General features: G+C 32.3%; 4 protein-coding genes across 5 annotated transcripts; all 4 read left to right on the top strand.

Moving 5' to 3' along the window:
* Positions 1–49: 49 nt before the first annotated feature.
* On the top strand, positions 50–3,549 carry LOC130655627 (neuropilin-1a-like). 2 transcript variants are annotated; one of them, XM_057458403.1, is made up of 4 exons: positions 50–568; positions 1,576–2,087; positions 2,161–2,399; positions 3,408–3,549. In XM_057458403.1, exons 2-4 carry the CDS (start codon positions 2,009–2,011, stop codon positions 3,465–3,467), a joined length of 378 nt encoding a protein of 125 aa, XP_057314386.1. In that variant the 5' UTR covers positions 50–568; positions 1,576–2,008; the 3' UTR covers positions 3,468–3,549. The 2 variants fall into 2 exon arrangements, with proteins under 2 accessions (XP_057314386.1, XP_057314385.1); XM_057458402.1 differs by lacking the exons at positions 2,161–2,399; positions 3,408–3,549 and having other exon boundaries at positions 1,576–1,973.
* LOC130653852 (uncharacterized) lies at positions 3,511–7,308 on the top strand. Its single transcript, XM_057456353.1, has 8 exons — positions 3,511–3,519; positions 3,866–4,109; positions 4,216–4,318; positions 5,174–5,420; positions 5,497–5,563; positions 5,912–6,038; positions 6,993–7,108; positions 7,191–7,308. Exons 1-7 carry the CDS (start codon positions 3,511–3,513, stop codon positions 7,102–7,104), a joined length of 909 nt encoding a protein of 302 aa, XP_057312336.1. The 3' UTR covers positions 7,105–7,108; positions 7,191–7,308.
* LOC130653851 (receptor-type tyrosine-protein phosphatase epsilon-like) lies at positions 7,114–10,906 on the top strand. The gene is made up of 6 exons (XM_057456352.1): positions 7,114–7,147; positions 7,191–8,274; positions 8,368–8,695; positions 9,385–9,517; positions 9,605–9,740; positions 9,942–10,906. The coding sequence occupies exons 1-2, from the start codon at positions 7,114–7,116 to the stop codon at positions 8,135–8,137; spliced, it is 981 nt and encodes a 326-aa protein (XP_057312335.1). The 3' UTR covers positions 8,138–8,274; positions 8,368–8,695; positions 9,385–9,517; positions 9,605–9,740; positions 9,942–10,906.
* On the top strand, positions 8,148–10,016 carry LOC130653850 (receptor-type tyrosine-protein phosphatase alpha-like). Its single transcript, XM_057456351.1, has 6 exons — positions 8,148–8,274; positions 8,368–8,457; positions 8,595–8,695; positions 9,385–9,506; positions 9,605–9,740; positions 9,942–10,016. Exons 1-6 carry the CDS (start codon positions 8,148–8,150, stop codon positions 10,014–10,016), a joined length of 651 nt encoding a protein of 216 aa, XP_057312334.1.
* Positions 10,907–19,928: the final 9,022 nt, after the last annotated feature.

Below are 19,928 nucleotides of genomic sequence, written 5' to 3'. Positions count from 1 at the left end.
AAAAATGGCGGTCTCGTGCGATCTTCAAAAGTAAATCCCACAAAATTGTAATGAACCCGTTAAAGATTTCCAAAATAGTTTTATAATTCAAATCAGTTTGATGAAGAAACTAATATCAAGGTCCTATTGATATAATTTCAAATAAACTGAATAAATTACTACCTGATTATCCTGCAACCTACTTAAAACAAATGTGTGGACTATTTATATCCTTCTTATATATAATTGTACAGAATTGTACGCCAGTTACTGCAATTAATTGTACTATACTGAGTACAATATTTTGTTTTAAGTGAAGATTGTCCGGTAGTGCAATACCACCCACAACACGTTCTTTTGGATTTTTTAAAGGAATTTTATTTTTTTTATAATGTCAGTTCGTTCTGTTTGTAAAATTATACATTTCAGAAGTTCACAGAAAATGTTGACAACATCAATGTAATATACAACTGGTTTATAACATCAATGGTAGCTACCCATGTTCGTTTGTATGCAACACGTGTACACAGAACCGATGATAAAGCTCACGCATGTTTGCGAATGGAACTTTATGGTTGCTTAGAGAATGGTGAGTAAAATTGTTGATGTTTTTAAGTAACAACCTGCTTGTTAATCTTATACCCTATGCATATTTAGGCAGGTAATGTTGTCTGTATCTGTTTTACCTAATTTACATGACACATGCAGTGGCGAATTTAGGGTATATCAAGCTAGTCGAGTGGGCTTACTTTATTCCAAAAAAACTATTTCTTTTATCATAAAAACCTTCTCAGGTGTTCTCTTCAAATGGGCCAATTTGAATTTACGTAGATATGCATATAAGATACACACACATATTATATATAGCTCAATGCATATTCATAAAATTATATGGCGCAATAAGTAAGGAACTGCCTGATTATCCTGCGACTTACTTCGCATGATGTTTTAATAGGGGACACAAAATTCAATTATTTGCTTTAATTCCCGTAAAGTTCTAGGAGTGGAAAACATTTTTAAACTGCGTCTAAACAGATCAGTCGCGTATCTTAACACTGAAATTAGCAGCAGTACAAAGCCAGTAGGACTAACCAAAAATTAAATTATTATTTTAACTTTTAATAAAATTTCATCATTATTTCTATGATACTGGAAAAAATAACATGAAATTGATGACAAAATTAGTCATGGTATAAAATTGGACATTGATAATGGATCGGTATCGTGACTTTGTATACACAGAAGTTGTATTTTCGCAACATTTCGGCTGCTAATGAAAGGCGAGTTCATAGTTCTTTCCAATTTTAAAATAACCTCAAAAAATTGAGGTTGGACCAAATTTTTTGTCACCGATCTGAGTATCATTTTTGCGTTATCTTTTAATAAGTTTTGTGTCAATTCGTGTGTCAATGAAATGTGTAACTTTGTAGGTCTAATTAAATATTATATGTTTAAATTGAAATCAAAGAAAGGGTTGAGTTATTCTGTTATTCGGTAGCTTTTCTACCATTAATCAAACTGCTTCTTAAGTAGCGACAAGAGTGGTTATTATAGAGATATATATGCAAAAGAATTACAACTTTTATACTTCTTTAGAAATACTCTTACCACTTGGTATGTCAAGCGGTATCATTAAGGATTCCCAGTTGATTGGACCCAATGGACAGAATGAAAAATCAGCGAGATTATTTGTTGCTGGAGAGGGGATGATTCTAGAACGTAGCAATATGTATTTGCAAATTGATTTAATAAAAGCAAAAACAGTTACTGGCATATCTATACAAGGCTCTTACAAAGAATGGAATAAACGGTTTGTGAAAAAATATGTATTAAGTTATTCAAACGACAGTGAAAACTTCATACAGTTAGAACAGGTTAGTATCTGGCATAAAATTCAATTTAATATGTTATATATATATTATGAAACGTTACGTGTTACATATATTCGTGCTGTGTAAATTATTTTTAGAATTTTTTGGAGAATGCCGATTTGGGTGCTGTTTTTGTTTCTATATCGCAGCCCACAACAATGAAATATATTAAAATAACAGCAATAACTTGTGAAAACAAGTGTGGTATGAAAGTTGAAGTTTATGGTTATGACCCAGGTAAAAGTGCATTTTTGCGCTGTCTTGCTCCAATCAATGTTCATGCTGAATTTTAATTTCTTTTTTTCTTTAGTATGTTTTGAAACATTGACAGATATGAATATCTACAGCAGTAACGGTTCATCTGTAACAAATATTGATATTGACAGTCCATATGCATGGTGTGGAACAGATTCTTCCGATTATGTTAACATTGCATTTAATAAACAAGTAGTAATTTCTGGAATAATTTTACAAGGAGATTCGAATGAAGATAGCTGGGTGAAAGAATACAAAGTACAATATGGTGTATCCATATTCAAATACATTAGGGTTAGATGCTTTTGTAATTAATTTCCCTCAGTTTTGTTTTGTTTTATATGAAAACAATAGTTATTAATCATAGCTAAAAGAGAGACATTGAGTACTATAGGGCTGGCCAGCTCAATTACTCAATAATAAACACTTAAATTGAGACCTGCAGCACACACGGATCGAGCGGTTGGCACATGTGGACTTCACATCCTGTGAAATGGTATTAAAAAAGAACTTTCCAACAATAGCAGTACTTAGCGCAACCCCGTTTGGTTTAATGAAAACACGGGGATTTGCCGCAAATCTTAGTGTACTGCCTGTCTTAAAAATAACTCTTCCACAACTTCCAAGTGTATAATACAGTTAATACAGCGAATACAGTTGCTACAAACACACAACCAGTCGCTACACACTTAGTCATTACCTCCATGTTTCTTAATGGATCCACGCCTTAACAGAGGCTCCACATTTGAATGAATGCTCCACATTTGAACAGTTGCTCTAAACATCCCTTTCATTTTTGTAGAAGTCAAACATAGATTTAAGAAAAAAATCAACAATAAATACGATCAAAGAATTAGGAAAGAAACAACAGGGCGAAAGCTAAACACTCCTTTTTATTTTCGAATTACACAAGGAATCCGTTGTGAGTAAGTCACCAAGAAACTAAGTTGTGCTGTCCCTGCAAGTGTTTTACTAGTCCTCAGGCTCCGCTGTATGAAAACCAGTAATGCACCTTTTAACTTAAATTCTGAGAAAATAAATTATAAATTTTTTTTTTAGCATAAACAAATTGGAGCATAAACTAGTGCCTCACGAAGTAGTTCATAAGTTATTTTAAGAACGAGAAAAGTGTAATCAAAGCACGTTAATGAAGGGAATCTTTGAATTAGATAGACACCATCCTAGCTAGTTTTTTTTTGCGTAAAAACTGGTGGTAAATAAGACAACCAATGACTCAATTTATTCCACTTTTTCCCTCCCCCAATCTATACGTGTAGATTGTTCGGTTTATATTACTTTTAGAGTCTAATTGGTACCACTGAACGGATATCTCCATTATCTGTAAACTGGTTAAATCCCTAGATCGTTACAAATTTTCTACACATTACTCCAACATCATGTAACAATGGCAGATGTTGTTTAAGATTTCGATTAAAAGGATGTCAGTTTGGTAATAGAAATTGAAACTTCGTCGTTTTTTGAAATTAGGAATCACTGAAATAGCAAAGTAATTAAATTAATAATTTTCTCGCATTTTCAGTCTTGGAAGAGCCACATACAATACAAAGAAGCATATCTTCTTCAACAATCACATTTACATGGAAAGCAGCAATTTCGCATCCTCTTTCAGTCGACAAATATCATGTATGTACCTGTTCTAATTGATATTTGCCATGCCATATTTTGTTATCACAACATGATCTGCAATTCTATTTTAGGGTTTTTTAATACCCTTAATAGCTTTAAATTATTAATAGTAGCTGTTTGATGTATTCAATAAGATATGCAATGCTTTGTTTCCTCAGCTTACAATTGCAGCATCAAAGGACTATCAACATGAAAGTAATTTCTTCTTTCCACCTATCAACACCACCACACCACATTTAATTTATAATGTTCCAAACATAACCTTTGCAGCAGCTCGTGTTCAAGTTAATATTACAGCGGAAATTCTAGGAGTAAAAACATCTGCTGCACCATACAACTTTTATGTTAAACCAAAAGGTAAGTGCATTTGAAAAATTTAGAGAAATTAGAACAGTTCTGATTAAATCATTTACGATTTATAGAATCTTCTACATGATGTTATTGATAATTACTTTTTTATTAGATCCATCGCCACCTGATTTAGTAAAAACTGTTTTTACTAATGACACAAACAATGTTACGATTGTCACACTGACCTCTTCTTCAGATGAAAACGGACCAATCAGGTGAGTATCATTTGTTCGTCTGCAATTGTGTAATGTGTGCATGAAGATATACCAAAAAACGCAACAAAAAAGAAGAAAAAGGAAAGTATATATTCCTCATTTTTTTACAATTTTTGTAAATAATAAAATAGACAAAAATAATAGAACAATGATATATTTTTACGAAGCTTGATAGTAGATAGAAGAACGGAGATTTTGCTTTTCACTAATGCTTGCAGGTGATACGGTGATTTTAAATTAACTATGCTTTCGTAACCTTCGAGCGTATTTTACACTATCTGGCGGGCGAGGATACTGTTGGTTTCCAAATTGTAGCTACTATCTAATTCTAACATTATAAGCATGCTCGTGTTCCCTCATAAAAACAATATCTACCTCTTGCAGAATAGATAGCTAGCTATAGCTGCTACCTTTTGCTAGAAGATGTCATGCATATATAAATATAAAGATATTTTAGGCTTAGGACGAGCATTTATGAGCTAGGCACTATGGGAGAAAGATTTGGCGTCAATCAGCAAAGGATGTGAATCGGCAATAGAAATGTTTAAGGACTTTACCAAAAAGTTACTTTTTTTCATTTTCAATTACATTTTAAGTTCGGTCATAGGCGAAAAATAAATTCCCGCAAAACTTAGTCATCCGCGCAAAAAAGCAAAAAATTTCGCTTTTTCTAAAAAAAATTCTTTCCTGTGCACATTTATAATAATAAAGTATTGTTGAATTTAACAACTCTGTCAGTTATTATAAATTTCCCTTTCTCTACAAAAATTAGCATAAGCATAAAAAAAGAACTCTGAGGCAACATTCAACTTTTGAATTTGTGCCATCTAAAAAAAAGTAAATGTTTACTTGTAGCTATTATGAGGTTGTGATATCAACAACTCGCAAGATTAACCTACCAAACCAGCTAGCAAATAAAGCCGAATCTGAATTAAAGTATCTAGATTATTTTCTTGCTGCTACCGTAAAAGCTGATGATTTGACAACAGACGGTATTAAGTTTATCTTTGTGGAAGGTAAAGAAGATGTTTATGGTTTAAATGCAAGAATATCCACCACGGGAAAATATTATTTGTATTCTCGAGCTGTTATAAATGGAAATGTAGGTTTACATGTTTTGTCGTAACCATTACTTGTTTAGAATGTTTATTTACCCATATATTTTAAATTTTAAATAGGATATTACAAAGTATGGTTTTAATAACATCAATTATTTTTCCAATCTCTCTCAAGGAATCCTGATAGGTAAGTTTACTTATCTAAACACGCTGGTTAATTTACACAAATTCTTGTTTGTGATTATAATTGCTTTCACCTGTATTCTTTCTTCTCAAGCATCATGCTCTTATGCTTCTATATTTTATGTTGAATAAAATATTTGTACAGAAATACTGTTAAAAACAAGCCAGGCTTAAAATTTAATTAAACATCAGCGACAAATCAACTTTAGTTAGCTTTATTAAAATAAAATAAAACTTCCATTAGGGAATATGAAAAATGAATTATCGAACCGTATTTTAACTGTATACAAACCTTGAAATTACCTAAGTTAACTCGTTGTGACGCATTTCATACACAATTTTGTTATTTTAGACATGAAAGTGATTCCCAAACATGTGGAGCCAACAGTATCATCAAGTATTGGATTAATAGCAGGTGTTGCAGCTGCTGGTGACGCTGTCATCATTGTATTTGTCATTGTAATCCTTTTCATGAGAAGGTATATTTCAATCAAGAAGATGCTTGTAAATTATCACATCAATGTGAAAGTTAACTACACCTTTTTCCTTATGCGCAAAGTTTACAAGAAAGCGGCGATTAACAGGGCAAGCAAAAAGCTCAACAACTGGGATAATTACTAAAAGCAAGCGTTTACTGTCTTAGTGGACATTCTGTGAAAAAAACGCTTCAAAATAAAGTAAAACTAACGTCAAAAGGATTTTCACACCATAGACATAAGAAGGCAAACCCGACTTGAACCCGTCTCTCTTTTTTATGACTATGGTCACACATATCAAAAATAGGCCATTTCTTTTACGTCACAATATATTTAAATTTCTATGTGTGACTATACAAAAATATTAGTGTCACACAAAAATAATTTTAACGACGTTTACTATATAAAAATATTGGTGGCACCAAGGAGGCTTAAAAAGAGTATAAAAAATGTATTTCCTCTCTCTACAAAACTCCTCGGTGGTACTGAACTGTATAATACTACATTTGAAGATAAAAGTTGCAAAGAATTACGTCATATTGCTTCAACACTTATGTTGGTGTCATCCGATTTCAAATTCAAGGAACTTACCCCTGTTCCAAGAACGCGGTAACCCCAAATAAATACAAAATTTTGCACTTTTTCATTACACTGAAAGTTACGATAAGTTTTACTACTACATCATATGCCCATTAAATGTTCAGCCTAGTCAAAGAGGCGGCTGGTACTTTATGCTTCAGCCCCCACCCCCTTTTCTACCTAGTGCCACATTAAGGACTCTTGTAGTCATTTGTACTTTTAGGTAAATGATATGTTTATTAATAAGTTGGACAGATCCTAACCTAGATAACACTAAACTTCCTCGAAAACAACACCAAGATTTTTTAGGCCAGATTAAATTTTCGAAAAAAAAATACATTGTGTAACTTTTTTGAAATACATATCTTGTTTATTTAGACGACGTAAAACCTTGAAGAACTCTTGCAACAAGCGTGTTTCCTCAACTTCTATAGAAATGAAAGGTCACAATGACTTAAAATCACATGAAACTGTTTATAAAGACGACTAAGCAGGTCGGATGGATAATAAGTTCTATGTAGTCGCTTTTAAAAGTGGTTTTGAACAATTATTAGCTAATATTATTTCTTATTAAAGGTCTACCAAACGAATCTTACTATATTGTTGCAGCGAAGCCGGCATTTCCACCTCTTTCTGTTCAAGAGTTTTTGTCATTTTATTTGGAACACAAGGATAAAATCAGCTCAGACATTGTAAAGCAATTTAAAAGTATTTCATTGGAACATTTACATGAACATAAAGTTGGATCAATGCCTAAAAATAAAGAAAAAAATCGTTACTCGAACGTCACAGCGTACGACCATACTCGCGTTGTCTTGCAGAAAATTACTGGTAAAGGGACTAGTGATTACATTAATGCAAACTATATTCAGAACTATAATGGACAAGTTGATTATATTGCTGCTCAAGGACCAAAAAAGGGAACAATTTTTGATTTCTGGCGAATGGTGCTTGGTGAAAAACCTGCAGCTATTGTCATGCTTACAAAGATATCAGAAGAGGGCAAACGAAAGTGTGAGCAGTATTGGCCAATAAATAATGGAAAAGAGGTTTATAATGGCATTGAAGTGGAAGTGATTGACGTACAAGTACATGCTGACTATGTAATTCGTAAAATAAAAGTGTGTTACGAAAATAATAAGCATCAGATTACGCATTTTCACTTTACGTCGTGGCCTGACCACGGTTGTCCAGACTACCCCACGTTGCTGCTAAATTTCTGCTATCGGGTGAGACAGCTTATCCCATATGAAAGTGGGAAGCAACTTCTTGTGCATTGTAGTGCTGGTGTTGGTAGGACTGGATCATACATCATCATTGATGCAATGCTGCACTTGGTTAGAACAAAGCAGCTTGTTGATATATACAACAACTTTGAAAGTATTCGAGAAGATCGCGTACAAATGGTGCAAAGAATTGAACAGTATAAATTTGTTTACAGTGTCATTTACGAAGCACTGTGTTGTGGTTACACTGGAATAATGTCATCAGAATTTCAAAGCACTTTCCGAGAATTAATATAAAAAAAATGGAATGTTCCTTCTGGAAAATGAATTTGAGAGGTTAAACAGCGTTAATATACCTTTTGGTCAAGAAAATTATAAAGCTGCTTTGTTAGAGGAAAATGTAGCGAAAAACCGATATCCAAATATACTAGCAAGTAAGCACTGATTTATTCAACTTTACTTTTGCATCAATTTAAGGACAAGTTAGTAATATAATATAAGCTATACCCAATTTTCCCTTGCTTAAGGGGACTTTTTTCGTGCATATGTGCCTCAAACCACAAATTCTACCGATTATATCAACGCTGTCTTTGTTAATGGTTACAAAAAGAAAGATGGTATAATTGCTACGCAAGCACCATTAGTTGAAACATTGGAGGATTTTTAGGAGGCTATCATGGCAAACAATGTGACTACGATTGTGGTGTTATTAGCACTGACGAGAATTATCATAACTATATATCCTTTTGTCCAGTTGAGGGATCAGAAGAGTTTGGTAATCTTACAGTAAATGTTGAATCAAGCACTCGTGTTGGTGATATCAATGTGCAGTCCTTCATTATATCAAACAAAACGGTTTGCAATTTCTTTACGTACGTATACTTATGCCCTTAAAAAGGGCAAAACAGATAGAATTTTTGATTGCAACATGTATATGTAATCGCACGTTTACGAGTGCAATTAGGAAATAATCGAACTCGTAATTCTTTTTGCTTTTTAAATTTATCCTCGTCCTAACGGACTCAGAAAATTAAAAGTAAAAAAAAATACTCGTTCGATTATTTCCTAATTGCACTCGTAAACGTGCGATTACATATACATTTTGTAATGAATAGAAAAAACAGCTTATCTCTCTAGCTTTTGCTGTTCTGATGCTAAAACCTGAATTAAGATAATTTAATGGCAAGAAATGTCACATGACTAATTATGTCTGCCTTACAATCCTTTCATGAGATTACTGACTGTGTGTTCAAGTGTTTAACAAATAAATGAAGTCCAAGTTTCCAGCAATAATAAATCACCATGAGCATTCATCAGAAACTTAAAATAGCGTGTCTTAAAGAATTCAAAAAAGACGTAATTACGAAGAAATTTCGTTGTTTGTTATATTGTTTTGACATAGTTACAGCTAGTTACATTTGAATACTTCTAGCAGTTGATGTTGAAACAAGAAAAACTTAGTTTATCACGCAAGATAATTTGTTTTTTCGTCTGTATCAGCGTTAAATTATTGACTGATTCAATTATACTATTCCTAAATTTAGAATCATCGCAAAGTTAATAAATTGCAATTAAATTGGCCAAACCATGATATTCCTGATTGTAGTTCTTTGCTCACTTTAATTGGTGAAGTTTTAAAGTCGCATATGGAGATGGCACCATATTGGTTACCTGCAGGTGATAAAATTTTTATTTCCAACACCCTTCACATTGATGAAGCAACAGAATAGTTGTATCGACAAATATTTTGTTCTGTATTTTAAGTGATGGTGCAAATCGTAGTGGAACTTTCATAGCGTGTATGAATGCATTGGACCAACTGAAAGTTGAACAGCATGCTGATGTGTCTCAAACTGTACGAAGAATGAGATTAGCAAGACCTGAGTTTGTTGAAAACATGGTAAGTCAAGTTTAAAGTCCTAATAATAATGTCAGATCCACTAGGAAAAGCAATAAATAAAATAACGAGTAATGAATGAAATATTGAAAAAATGAATCACTAAGTGAGTCAATTAAATGAAAGAATAAAAAATAAATGAATAAACTTAGAAGACATTTGAATTTCCGCACACTGTATTTATTCACTCATTTTCTCTTTTAGCGACAGTATCAGTTCATTTACACCGTGTTGAATAAGTACTTGGATTCATTTGCAACGTACTCCAACTTTAATTAATTCCTAGCGCAACAGAAAGAGACCAATTAATTAATTTGTAAACATTTACAGCGGAGCGTTACCTTGATCCCAGAAACAATAAGAATACCATCTATTTGATCAAGCGGCCATATGACAAACTGTTTTGTAAAGAAACATGAAATATGTAATTAATCATGTGAGACTGGAATAAGCGCTTCTTTTTTAATGTAGAATATTAGTGCATTTTGAATAATATTTTGGTGTTTTCAGTTGCAATTATTTCTAATTAATTAAAATGTATTTAAGATTTTTGTTCATTTAGGAAGGATGAAGGAACAGGTTTTGGGAAGTTCTTTATTCTTATGTCACAAAATCAGAAAATAATTAAAAATCCTCACTGCCATCGTTTGCGGTTCGTTTTACTCATGCGCAGCTTTTTCTTGTACATATCCATATAAAACATTGTTTTTCTCGCCTATTACAAGATGTGGATTTGTATTGCTGTTTCAAAGTAAAACCGTTTCGTGTTTTTATGGGTTTTATCAGAAAATCGCTGGGCGGTTACCTTATAGTTTGGTTTTTATATTTTCTTTTTTATTTCTTTTTGTAAGCAAGAACTTTTTACACATTTTAGTAATTTTCTACACTTATAATCAGTTCGACATATTGTGAACAGTATATTGTAAACAGTATAATATGTTAGTAAAATTTGATGTAACGGTTTGATGTAAGGTAAATTAGCAATTTTAAATTAGCAAAGCCATTGAATCGCTTTTTTATGTTTGAGGCTAAATAGCTTGGAAGGGACTACATGAAATGAAATTCAAACCATATTCATATAGCTCGATCAACCGTTTGTCCAAAAGGTATAAAAATTTTACTGTGCATCAATGGGTCATAGCTGACGTAATCACAATTTAAGCAACCAATATTTTTTTTGCCTCAGTAGATATTTCTGAGGGCCTTATCAACTAGTTTTAGAAATAGTACGGTCAGTGTATTGGATTCACGTCTTCATTTAACGTCAATAAACTTTTCGACATGCTACTTCTAATCCAAATAAACACATTAACTTATGGCGTAACAAAATAACAAGGTATTAATATAATAGAATCGTTGTTAGGTTCGAAAACATCTGCGGCTTCGCCCGTCCATGAAATTCAGCAAAAGAGGGGATAAAATTATGTTGCAAAGTTAACAATAACGTTAACAAATTGGATATAAGGTTTTTGGTTACATCAGAAGAAAATGAACGCATCCACTTTGCTAAAATGTCTCGTTATTCGCAGATATGCTTCAATTCGCTATAATGCATGCTGTAATACTTTTTATCCAAGGTTTTGGTTATATATTTACATTTAAGAGGGTTACCATGTTTGTGATATTTAATGCCATCAGCAATACACCTCTTCACAGTTTAAGTTGTTCTCTCGTTTTCTGTTGAAAAAAGGAAGTAAACAGAATGAATTTAATAAGGCTTTCACAATGGACATTATGAATATTTCTAATTTTCTGAAGAAATAATTAGTCCCACGGCATGAAAATTAACTATGTTTTTGCCAGTGACCCTACTTGAAACATATGTGTAGTAATTGTAACTTTTCTTTTTATTTCATGGTCAGAGCCTTCTTAATTTATAATAGTTTGCTTCCTTTCTTTAGTTTTTAAGAAGAGCAAAAAAAGATTTATTTAAGCAATAATTCGCCGAAACTACGAACTAGTGTATTGGCTTAACTGCAGTACTCATTTAGGCATGGTTGTGGTTTCTGCTTTCAGCTTATCGAGAAAGAAAGATGTTATTGATTTGGAACGTTTAATATTTATAATTGAGTATTTTTCATACCGATGTAACCGAATTACAAAGTTACATACATAACTATTTTGGATTATATATACTCTACGAGTTTCAGAATTTAGACGGTTTATTTCCAAGAAACAAAACAGCACTTTTTTAAGTCCGTTAACCTCGTCACAAAAAGGCCTTTAATAACCAGATATATTTATTGAGCAAGCTGTATCACATATATCTTCATGGGCATTTCTATTCCTCACCATTTTTAACAAAGTTTGTTTGTGGTTCCATTCGCAGTACATCTGCCAATTGGTTTTCTTTATCACAATTATGTGTAGAAATAATGGAATACAACGTCCAACCGGTAACAAACAATCCTGTCACTAGGAAAGGCATCTTAGGCCCACACGGTTTTCGTTAATATTTTATTTCCTTGAAGGCCCGTTGAAAAATCTACCAAGGCAGGACAACAGTGAAAAAAGACGTCCTTAAATTTTACTGACGTCAACAAGGACCTGTTTAGACACAAAACTTCTTTAAGAAATTTGCATACCCGTTGCCTTTCTCGTACAGGTCTCGAAAATTATAGAATCAACCAGGTAACAACGGTCCTCAATAGAAGGAAGCTAAATTCACTTAAACCCACTACAATCTGCAATACGTGTAGTGTTGCAGGAGCAGACAGGCATTTGTTTCCACAATCGTTAAAAATCAGTGTCAATGCTTCATAAATAATCATTGACAAAGAGTTACAGAAGTTTTGGAATCTTACGGTTTTTAGATGATGTCATTATCCTGTTAATTCCGAAACAGATTTAGGGACACAGGTTTGCAAAACTTTTCCAATTTAGTCCCAGGTTGTCCCTTCGTACCCATACGACAAAACCCGTCTTACCTCAGCACATGGTGTCCGAGGTATTTGGCTTCAAAGCAGTCGAAAAATTGAAAAGATCCGTCACTTGAAATTTGATAACGCCAGCAATGACCTGTCAGTGCAGGAAAAAGTTTGTTGGGAGATTTTGTTAGCTTTTGCCTTTTGTGTAGAGTTTGAAACACAGATGAAGAACATTTACAGGATCGTGTACTTGCAAGGAACGGTTAAAGAGTTCTAAGAGTTTGGCTGACGTAAGCGAAGAGTAATGTCCAAAATATTCTTTTAAAACGCTGATCGGGAAAATGTATATGCTTTTGATATAAGTTAAGATATTAAAGTTTAAAAATTAATTTTCAATCTCACATCTGTGCCGAATCAGTGCTTGTCCCAACTTTATGAAATTGGTCCTATTTTATTCCCTGGTGGTCCATAGTTAAGCGCGCGGTATGAAAAAATTAACGTGGTTACGTTACGTGGTTACCTTGTTCCCAAATTATTTGGCATTAAATTAATAAGTGTATTGTAATTGCTTATTTAATTTAAAGGAAGCTATTAAAGTTAATATAATGTTATTGACATCACGACGCTTAATTTGTCGATTAACATTTGAGACATTGATTTTTTCGGCAACTTAATAGGAAAATAAAAACATCTACTATGCCTTTTACAGACACCTAGTCTTGATAAATTGTCAGCTATATCAAGAAATTTGACGCAGTGCTGACATAATAGTCTCCGCAAATGTTTTTTGCGCTTCCAAACGAATGACAAACATAAATTCGGAGAAGGTTAAGTTATTATCATATTTTCTCCTGGTACATCAAAAATAAAACACTCTTGTTAGACTAAATTTATTTAAAGCACAACATACATACAAACATTTTGAAAAAAATATGTTTCCTTAACCGGTATAAGCAAATATAACAGAAATAAACAAAATATGTTTCACGTCGTCCAAACCAGTATAAATTCGTTATTTGATTAAATTTCAACTCTCAAAATTCGTTAATTCTTGCTGACCTCAACATCCCCATTTTTCTCAAATTTCAAAAAGCCGGTATAATAGAAAATGCGATTAGATTATTTCAAACGCTACTTACCTGACCAGAAATATGCAAAAATACCACTACTTAAAATTTAATTACTTTAGTTTCAAAACAAATTCTCTTCAATTCTTTTTGGTAGCGAAAGAAAAGTTACCTTATTCCATGAAATTAACGAGTCATGAAATTTACACGGTTTTCAAAATTCGCGTTATTTAATGACCGTTAATTAAATGCATTGTTAATTTAAAGACTGTTAATTTTATGACTCGTTAGTTGTAATACAGTTAATTTGGTGACTTTTTTACTATATAAAAATACTTTTTTAATATATAAAACCCTAAAAAACAACAATGCAATTTTTTTAACAAATTTTCTACTATGTCTTACTCATTCGACGATATCTCAACCGTGTTCTCCTTTTCAACAATCTTTTTTAAAATAGCTTTTGTATAATATTCATACTCTTGATCCAAGTGGAAAATTAACTAAAATCATACTTCCTCTTCCAAAATTTTGAAATTTTTGCCATTGTCTTTCCAAACAACGAAAATTTTTATTTACTACCGTTACTTACTACCATTTACTACCGTGGAGTCGACTGTTGCTGTAAGTTTTGCTTCATGTGATATCGCATATTCTAAAATTTGCGTCAATTAAGTGCATTTTAAATACAACCTTGCCCAACTGCGTTAATTAAATGCCTGTTTAAAAATAATTTCATTAAACCACGTTAATTTCATGACCGTTAATTTAATTCGCGTTTATTTCTTGACTCGTTAATTTCATGGAATAAGGTATTTAACAAACTTTCACTTTTTTATATTTCAAATGAAAACAGGCCAAAACTTGCCCAAAAATCCGATCTTGGGGTACAGTCTGATGAAAAATCGAGAAATCAGGTTAATCACGTGTCCAAACGTCAAAGAATGTTTTCTCTTAGTAAAATAAAGCTTTGTCGTGAGTTTAAGTTCTGAGGATAATCCTACCGAAATTTATAAAATTTTCTCGATTTTTGAAAAATTAAGCTCTTTTATGTAAAATTAACTTGTTTTTTAAGAATTTGTTGACACAGCATTCCATATACACTCTTTTTCCTGCTACGTTAACAAAATGGTAGGTTCAGCTTCCAACATGTTTACGAACCTAATTTCTTTTAATTGAATTTCGATAAGGATCATGTGATTGTGCTTAAGTGAGTAAAACAATTGATCTCGAAAAAAAAAATGATCATTTAAAAATGAAAGTTGTATTTTTAAATGCGCGCAAGTGCTTTTCTTCATTATATGTCTGTATACACATTAAGATGATTGTGTATTTAAGCCTATTAACTATTTATTTCATAAGTTATAAATGCAAATAAAATCATTTATTTATTTTAGTTTTAGTTTATTTTTTATTTTAAGAGGGGGAGGTTTACATGGTTGATCAACGTCAAATTGATCTTAACTTGCAATTTATGAGAATTTTTATGCTTCAGAATTTTCCTTGCCATTAGTGCACCAAAATAAAAATATTTTTCGACTTTTTTCATATTTATTTTTAGTCCTGTGTATTAGTTGATCAAATATGATTGATGTTGTGGTTATGTAATATTGTACGTGTAACGTTGAATCACTTTTTTAAACTTCGGTATATACACATACTTATACCACTAAATTTTGGATGTTTCGTAACAAAATACGTTCCTATGTCACCTTTTTCTAAAGAAGGAGAAGAAAATGTAAGGAGCTGCTCCCGTATAATTTAGCTGAGTAAGTATAACTAGGTTGTTATGGCGAGTCCATTTTTCAAATTATTACGTAGTTTTGTGGTAATACAATGTGTCCTTTGTCATTCTTTTTAATCTTTTTTACTTCAAAAATTGTAGGCGGAGAAAATTTAAAAACTAGAAGAAATAGAAGGTGACCTTATTTAAAAGCTTTAGGTATATTCCAGTTAAAATTGGTAGTGTAACAGCAATTTTAGATAACATTATTTTCTTTCTTATATGATAAAGCAATCAAGCTGATTAGCTTCTTTTTTTTCCTGTTCTTAAACGTTCTCAAGTTGTCTAATATGTATAACATTTTTCGTAAGTTTTAATCCCAACGTTCATACCAACTAACTTAACTAACATATGAGAGAGCACAAAGTATTGTACTTGATACTTTGTGCTCTCTCATATGTTAGTTAATACTACTTAATACTTGATACTAACCGTATTTTCCTGGTGTTTTCAAGTTTTTAGAAAGCTGTTTTGATAAACGTTATTAAAATTAGCCATTTTGGTTATTGCTTCATCACAGCCTCTTGACATTTGACATTTCTATCTATATTATAATACCCGTATACGTCTGTCCGTCCGTCCGTCCGTCCGTCCGTCTGTCACGCAAAATGGTAGCTTAACTGTGCAGGTAGCGAGACGCACGCAATGCGGTATAAAAAGGACGGGCGAACCCGTGGATTTTTCCACGGGATAACGACTAGTAAGTATACAATTTATCTTAAAAAAGAACTGACGAAAAAAACTTAGTTTGTACATATTTTGTTGATTATTGACGTCACACAGCGTGCATACTCACTAGGGCTAGAGAGGATGCACTAAATTCTTAGTCTCCTAAAAGAGATTATAATTTATCGCGAGGAAGTTAATTTCCAGTAGAACAATATCATAAAAAAAGAAATAATTTTCAACTATTTTAACAACATGCCAAAGTAGGTAAACAAAGAAAAACTTTGAGACTGCTTTTGTTTTGTTTTGCTACCACAATATTGCTTTCAGTGCACTTTAATGCGCACAATCAATTGAAGTTCTATTTTCAAAGTTAGCAAATTAAAAGACATTTTTCCCTATATATACGAGGGTGGCACTCGAGGGCTAAATCATGCTAATAACAGCTGCAAAAAATCTGAAAATCATAAGGCAGAACCACATTTTTTCAAAATTATCCAGGGTTTATTGACGTTGTTCATCATATTGACTAGCGCAGGAAACTTTTGAACGAGACACAACTGAACTTTGCGGTGGAAAGCTACGGAATCATGACTTAGAATCGAAAACAATGCAAAGAAATGCCATGAGTAGTGCAAGGGGAAAAAGGGGAAATTTTAAACAATTTTTTCATTGGATTTACAAGAATTTGAAGCACCCTACAATGATGATTAAAGAACAGAAACCCCTTTCTTATGAATGCAACATAAAAGATGTTTCAAAGTATTTTGTCATTTTAAATAAAGGTAACTAGCTAGCTAGTTATTTTGGACCACCCATAGCTAGCAATGAACAGTCAAGACTTGCGTAATATAGCTAGTTAGGTATGCAAGGCATTGTATGTTGATTAAATATGTTCTCACTACAAATAGAAACCTATGTTTCATAAATGAATTTTTGCAAATGTCCAGGTTTCTTTTTCATAAATAATTTCTTATTAGATTTTCTGTTTTCTTTTATGAAATACCTAAAAATTAGGAAACTACAGCAAGAATTGATACTCACTTGTAGTAGGAAGACCCATAGTCTCAGTCCAGGTTAAGACTTTGTATAGGGTAAACTGTGTCACACTTAGTATACAATGTGTCACAAATCCAATGGAGTGCTTATAGTGTAATATTTTTTTCATGAACCTACATTCACAGGACTTATGATGAAGCCTATTGTTACTTGTTCAGCATTCTGCAGAATAAGTTCCTGTGGATATTAAAAAGTTAATTGTGAGTGGCACCAGGTTGAGCGATTAGTGCAAGTAACCGTGTCGCAGATCCAGGTGAACAAAAAAATAACTTTCTAACAACTTTGTATTTATACGTGGGTTTTGGGTTCATTTCATCAAACCGGTTTAAAAACATATAATACTAAGTTTCAAGTCATTATTTCAAACTTTACTGAAGTAATAGAACATTTACTTGTACAAAAAGCATAGTTTTTTATAACCCTGACACCAAAATCGCTGCAGCGACTAATCGGTTTGAAAATAATTTATTTTATCTTCCTGCTAAAACATTGTTACATAGCTTATTTGAAAATAGGGTAAGAACAAAAAATTTACACGTACTGTAGGACATTGGCTTTAAACCTAAAAAAATTTCAGCAAGAAATTTGAATAATTATAAAAAATATAAAATTATATTATAATCGCAAAAGTTTATCTACAAAAATTTTAGATAGTGCGAAAGTAACCCTCGTGAAATTACTCGTGAAATGATGTTCTTTTATAAAGAAGTGTTTCATATTACCCATATTGGGTAACTTGATGAACAATGAAATTTCCCGCAGGTGTTCTCAAATATGTGTATTATAAGGCTAAAAACGGTGATGTAATTTTTCTCTTCAATTTTGATATTTCACCAGCTATAAAGCTCAGTCTTGTCCTTTTATAATTAGTCTAACTAGCTATAGCGAAAAAGGTTTAATATTCAAACTTGACCCATTTTACTTAGTATTAATTATAAATGCTAGTTTAATCCTAAATGTAAGCTATAGGGTAGCTGAGGCATCTGTAACAACAACATCAAACAACATCGAGGCTGTTCTCTTTTGTAACCACACCCGTGGTATTTTTGTACCAAATTTTATGTATACACTCCCTGCGCTTAAAAGTGTAATCAAGGTTACACAATTAACACTCAAAAAATTCGTAATAAAGTCGCATGCACGTAATACTTTTCCAAGTGATAACTCTGTCTAAAACTCTGAAACTATACTTACAACGGTGAAACATTTTATTTGGATAAAGATATTTATTTCAAAATATGATAAAAAAAATTACTCTTAGATCAGAGTTTAGCATTCCCTCGCTTCCTTTATTTAGAATACCTTTATTTACGGGATCTTACGTCACAAAAGTTAATATTTTATCGACCAGAAAGTCCTAACCGACACTGTTATGCCGGCAACTGTAGGACTACTTTGATCTTAAATATCTGGAGAACCAAAACGCACCAAAATAAAAAAAAAATTACATAGTTCATATTCACATTATAATAAACATTTCAACCACAACTTGTTATCAGTGGTTAGTTCTCCTTTAAGCTAACCTTAATTGCAAATTTTCTTAAAGGTTACCTGCCAAGTAAAAACAAATTGAGGTTTAAAGATTGAGAATATATCAAAACCTGAAGACACAACTCTCATTTTCCCTAAAAAGTTGCGGTGGATATTATATAATAACAATAACACTTTACAAGACAACCACAAGCTTTGACAACCGCCATAACCGACCATTCTAGAAATTATCAAAAATGTTAAAATAAAATGACCACCTAACTCAAAAGCCTCTGAACTTTTCGAGGTCGCTAGTTTTCGGGAAAAGACTGTTATATGTGTAATTTAACAAGAAATACATATTTTATTTGCTCATGTTTATTCATTCCTTGGTAAAACTATACAACACAAAATATATCACTTAGTTAGACAATGATTTGACACAATCAAATAGTACAGAGCAGTTCAAACCAGTTTTCTCAAACTGTACTCTATGGAAGAATTTCGGGAAATAAATTTTTTGCGGAACCCTATATTTGCGATTAAAAAGCCTTAATTGAGAAAAATGTGGAACTAATTTGCCTGAATTGAAAGAAAATGTGGACCTAATTTTTGCAGTTGAAAGCTCTTCTCCACGAAAGTATGATTTTCACATTAAGTTTATAGGAAGACCAGACGATTTGCTATTTTGATGTTTGTAACGTATTAATTTCCAAACACGTGGGCCACACTCAAGATTACCTTTAATAAAAAACTTTCGTGGTAATTTTTAACCTTCACGCTAAAGTGTTGGTCGACGACGAAAGTTTATTATCAGAAAATTTCTTAAAAAATTTTGACGCGAAAGTTAGTGCCTAAATTTTCGTGGTGGTTTTGAAACTACAAAAGTTTATTGGGTTCTTTGTTCATTATGTTTCAATCCCAGCGTATAAATATTATTATTAGTATTATTATTTTGTTTGATAAACAGTATTCTGCATCGTTTTAGCTAAAAGAAATTTTGTTCTGGAGGTTACAGGTAGATGTAACTTCTTTTTCGTTGCTCATAGTTTCTCACACGTGAACTCTCAAAAGCGCCTCTCAGTGGGATAAACTTTACTTGAATCTTCCATTAGCTTTTGAATTTCTTTTAGTTTAGCTGTAATTGATTTTAAAGTGATGACAGGCCAATGATAGAACACATGATTGTTGAGTTTGTTTAAATAATATTATTAGTGCATTACACTTCCTATTTTCAAAGCAAGTTAATTTAATTATTTTCTTGTCAATGCGATAGAAA

This window comes from Hydractinia symbiolongicarpus, chromosome 8 (assembly GCF_029227915.1).
Source record: "Hydractinia symbiolongicarpus strain clone_291-10 chromosome 8, HSymV2.1, whole genome shotgun sequence".
Lineage (NCBI taxonomy): Eukaryota > Metazoa > Cnidaria > Hydrozoa > Anthoathecata > Hydractiniidae > Hydractinia > Hydractinia symbiolongicarpus.
The sequence above is the reverse complement of the archived record's forward strand: the minus strand, read 5'-3'. Positions and strand labels throughout refer to the sequence as shown.

What these genes read in the sequence shown, in the direction of transcription:
- LOC130655627 (XM_057458402.1), top strand. Translation starts at nt 466, where the DNA reads ATGGTAGCTACCCATGTTCGTTTGTATGCAACACGTGTACACAGAACC. An exon ending in TTATGGTTGCTTAGAGAATG is followed by an intron (nt 569 to 1,575) that starts GTGAGTAAAATT and finishes ATACTTCTTTAG; the next exon opens with AAATACTCTTACCACTTGGT.
- LOC130653852 (XM_057456353.1), top strand. An exon ending in GATGAAAACGGACCAATCAG is followed by an intron (nt 4,319 to 5,173) that starts GTGAGTATCATT and finishes GTTTACTTGTAG; the next exon opens with CTATTATGAGGTTGTGATAT. An exon ending in CTCTCAAGGAATCCTGATAG is followed by an intron (nt 5,564 to 5,911) that starts GTAAGTTTACTT and finishes TTGTTATTTTAG; the next exon opens with ACATGAAAGTGATTCCCAAA.
- LOC130653851 (XM_057456352.1), top strand. Translation starts at nt 7,114, where the DNA reads ATGGATAATAAGTTCTATGTAGTCGCTTTTAAAA. An exon ending in CTATGTAGTCGCTTTTAAAA is followed by an intron (nt 7,148 to 7,190) that starts GTGGTTTTGAAC and finishes TTCTTATTAAAG; the next exon opens with GTCTACCAAACGAATCTTAC.
- LOC130653850 (XM_057456351.1), top strand. Translation starts at nt 8,148, where the DNA reads ATGTTCCTTCTGGAAAATGAATTTGAGAGGTTAAACAGCGTTAATATA. An exon ending in ATATCCAAATATACTAGCAA is followed by an intron (nt 8,275 to 8,367) that starts GTAAGCACTGAT and finishes CCCTTGCTTAAG; the next exon opens with GGGACTTTTTTCGTGCATAT. An exon ending in TGGTTACAAAAAGAAAGATG is followed by an intron (nt 8,458 to 8,594) that starts GTATAATTGCTA and finishes CCTTTTGTCCAG; the next exon opens with TTGAGGGATCAGAAGAGTTT.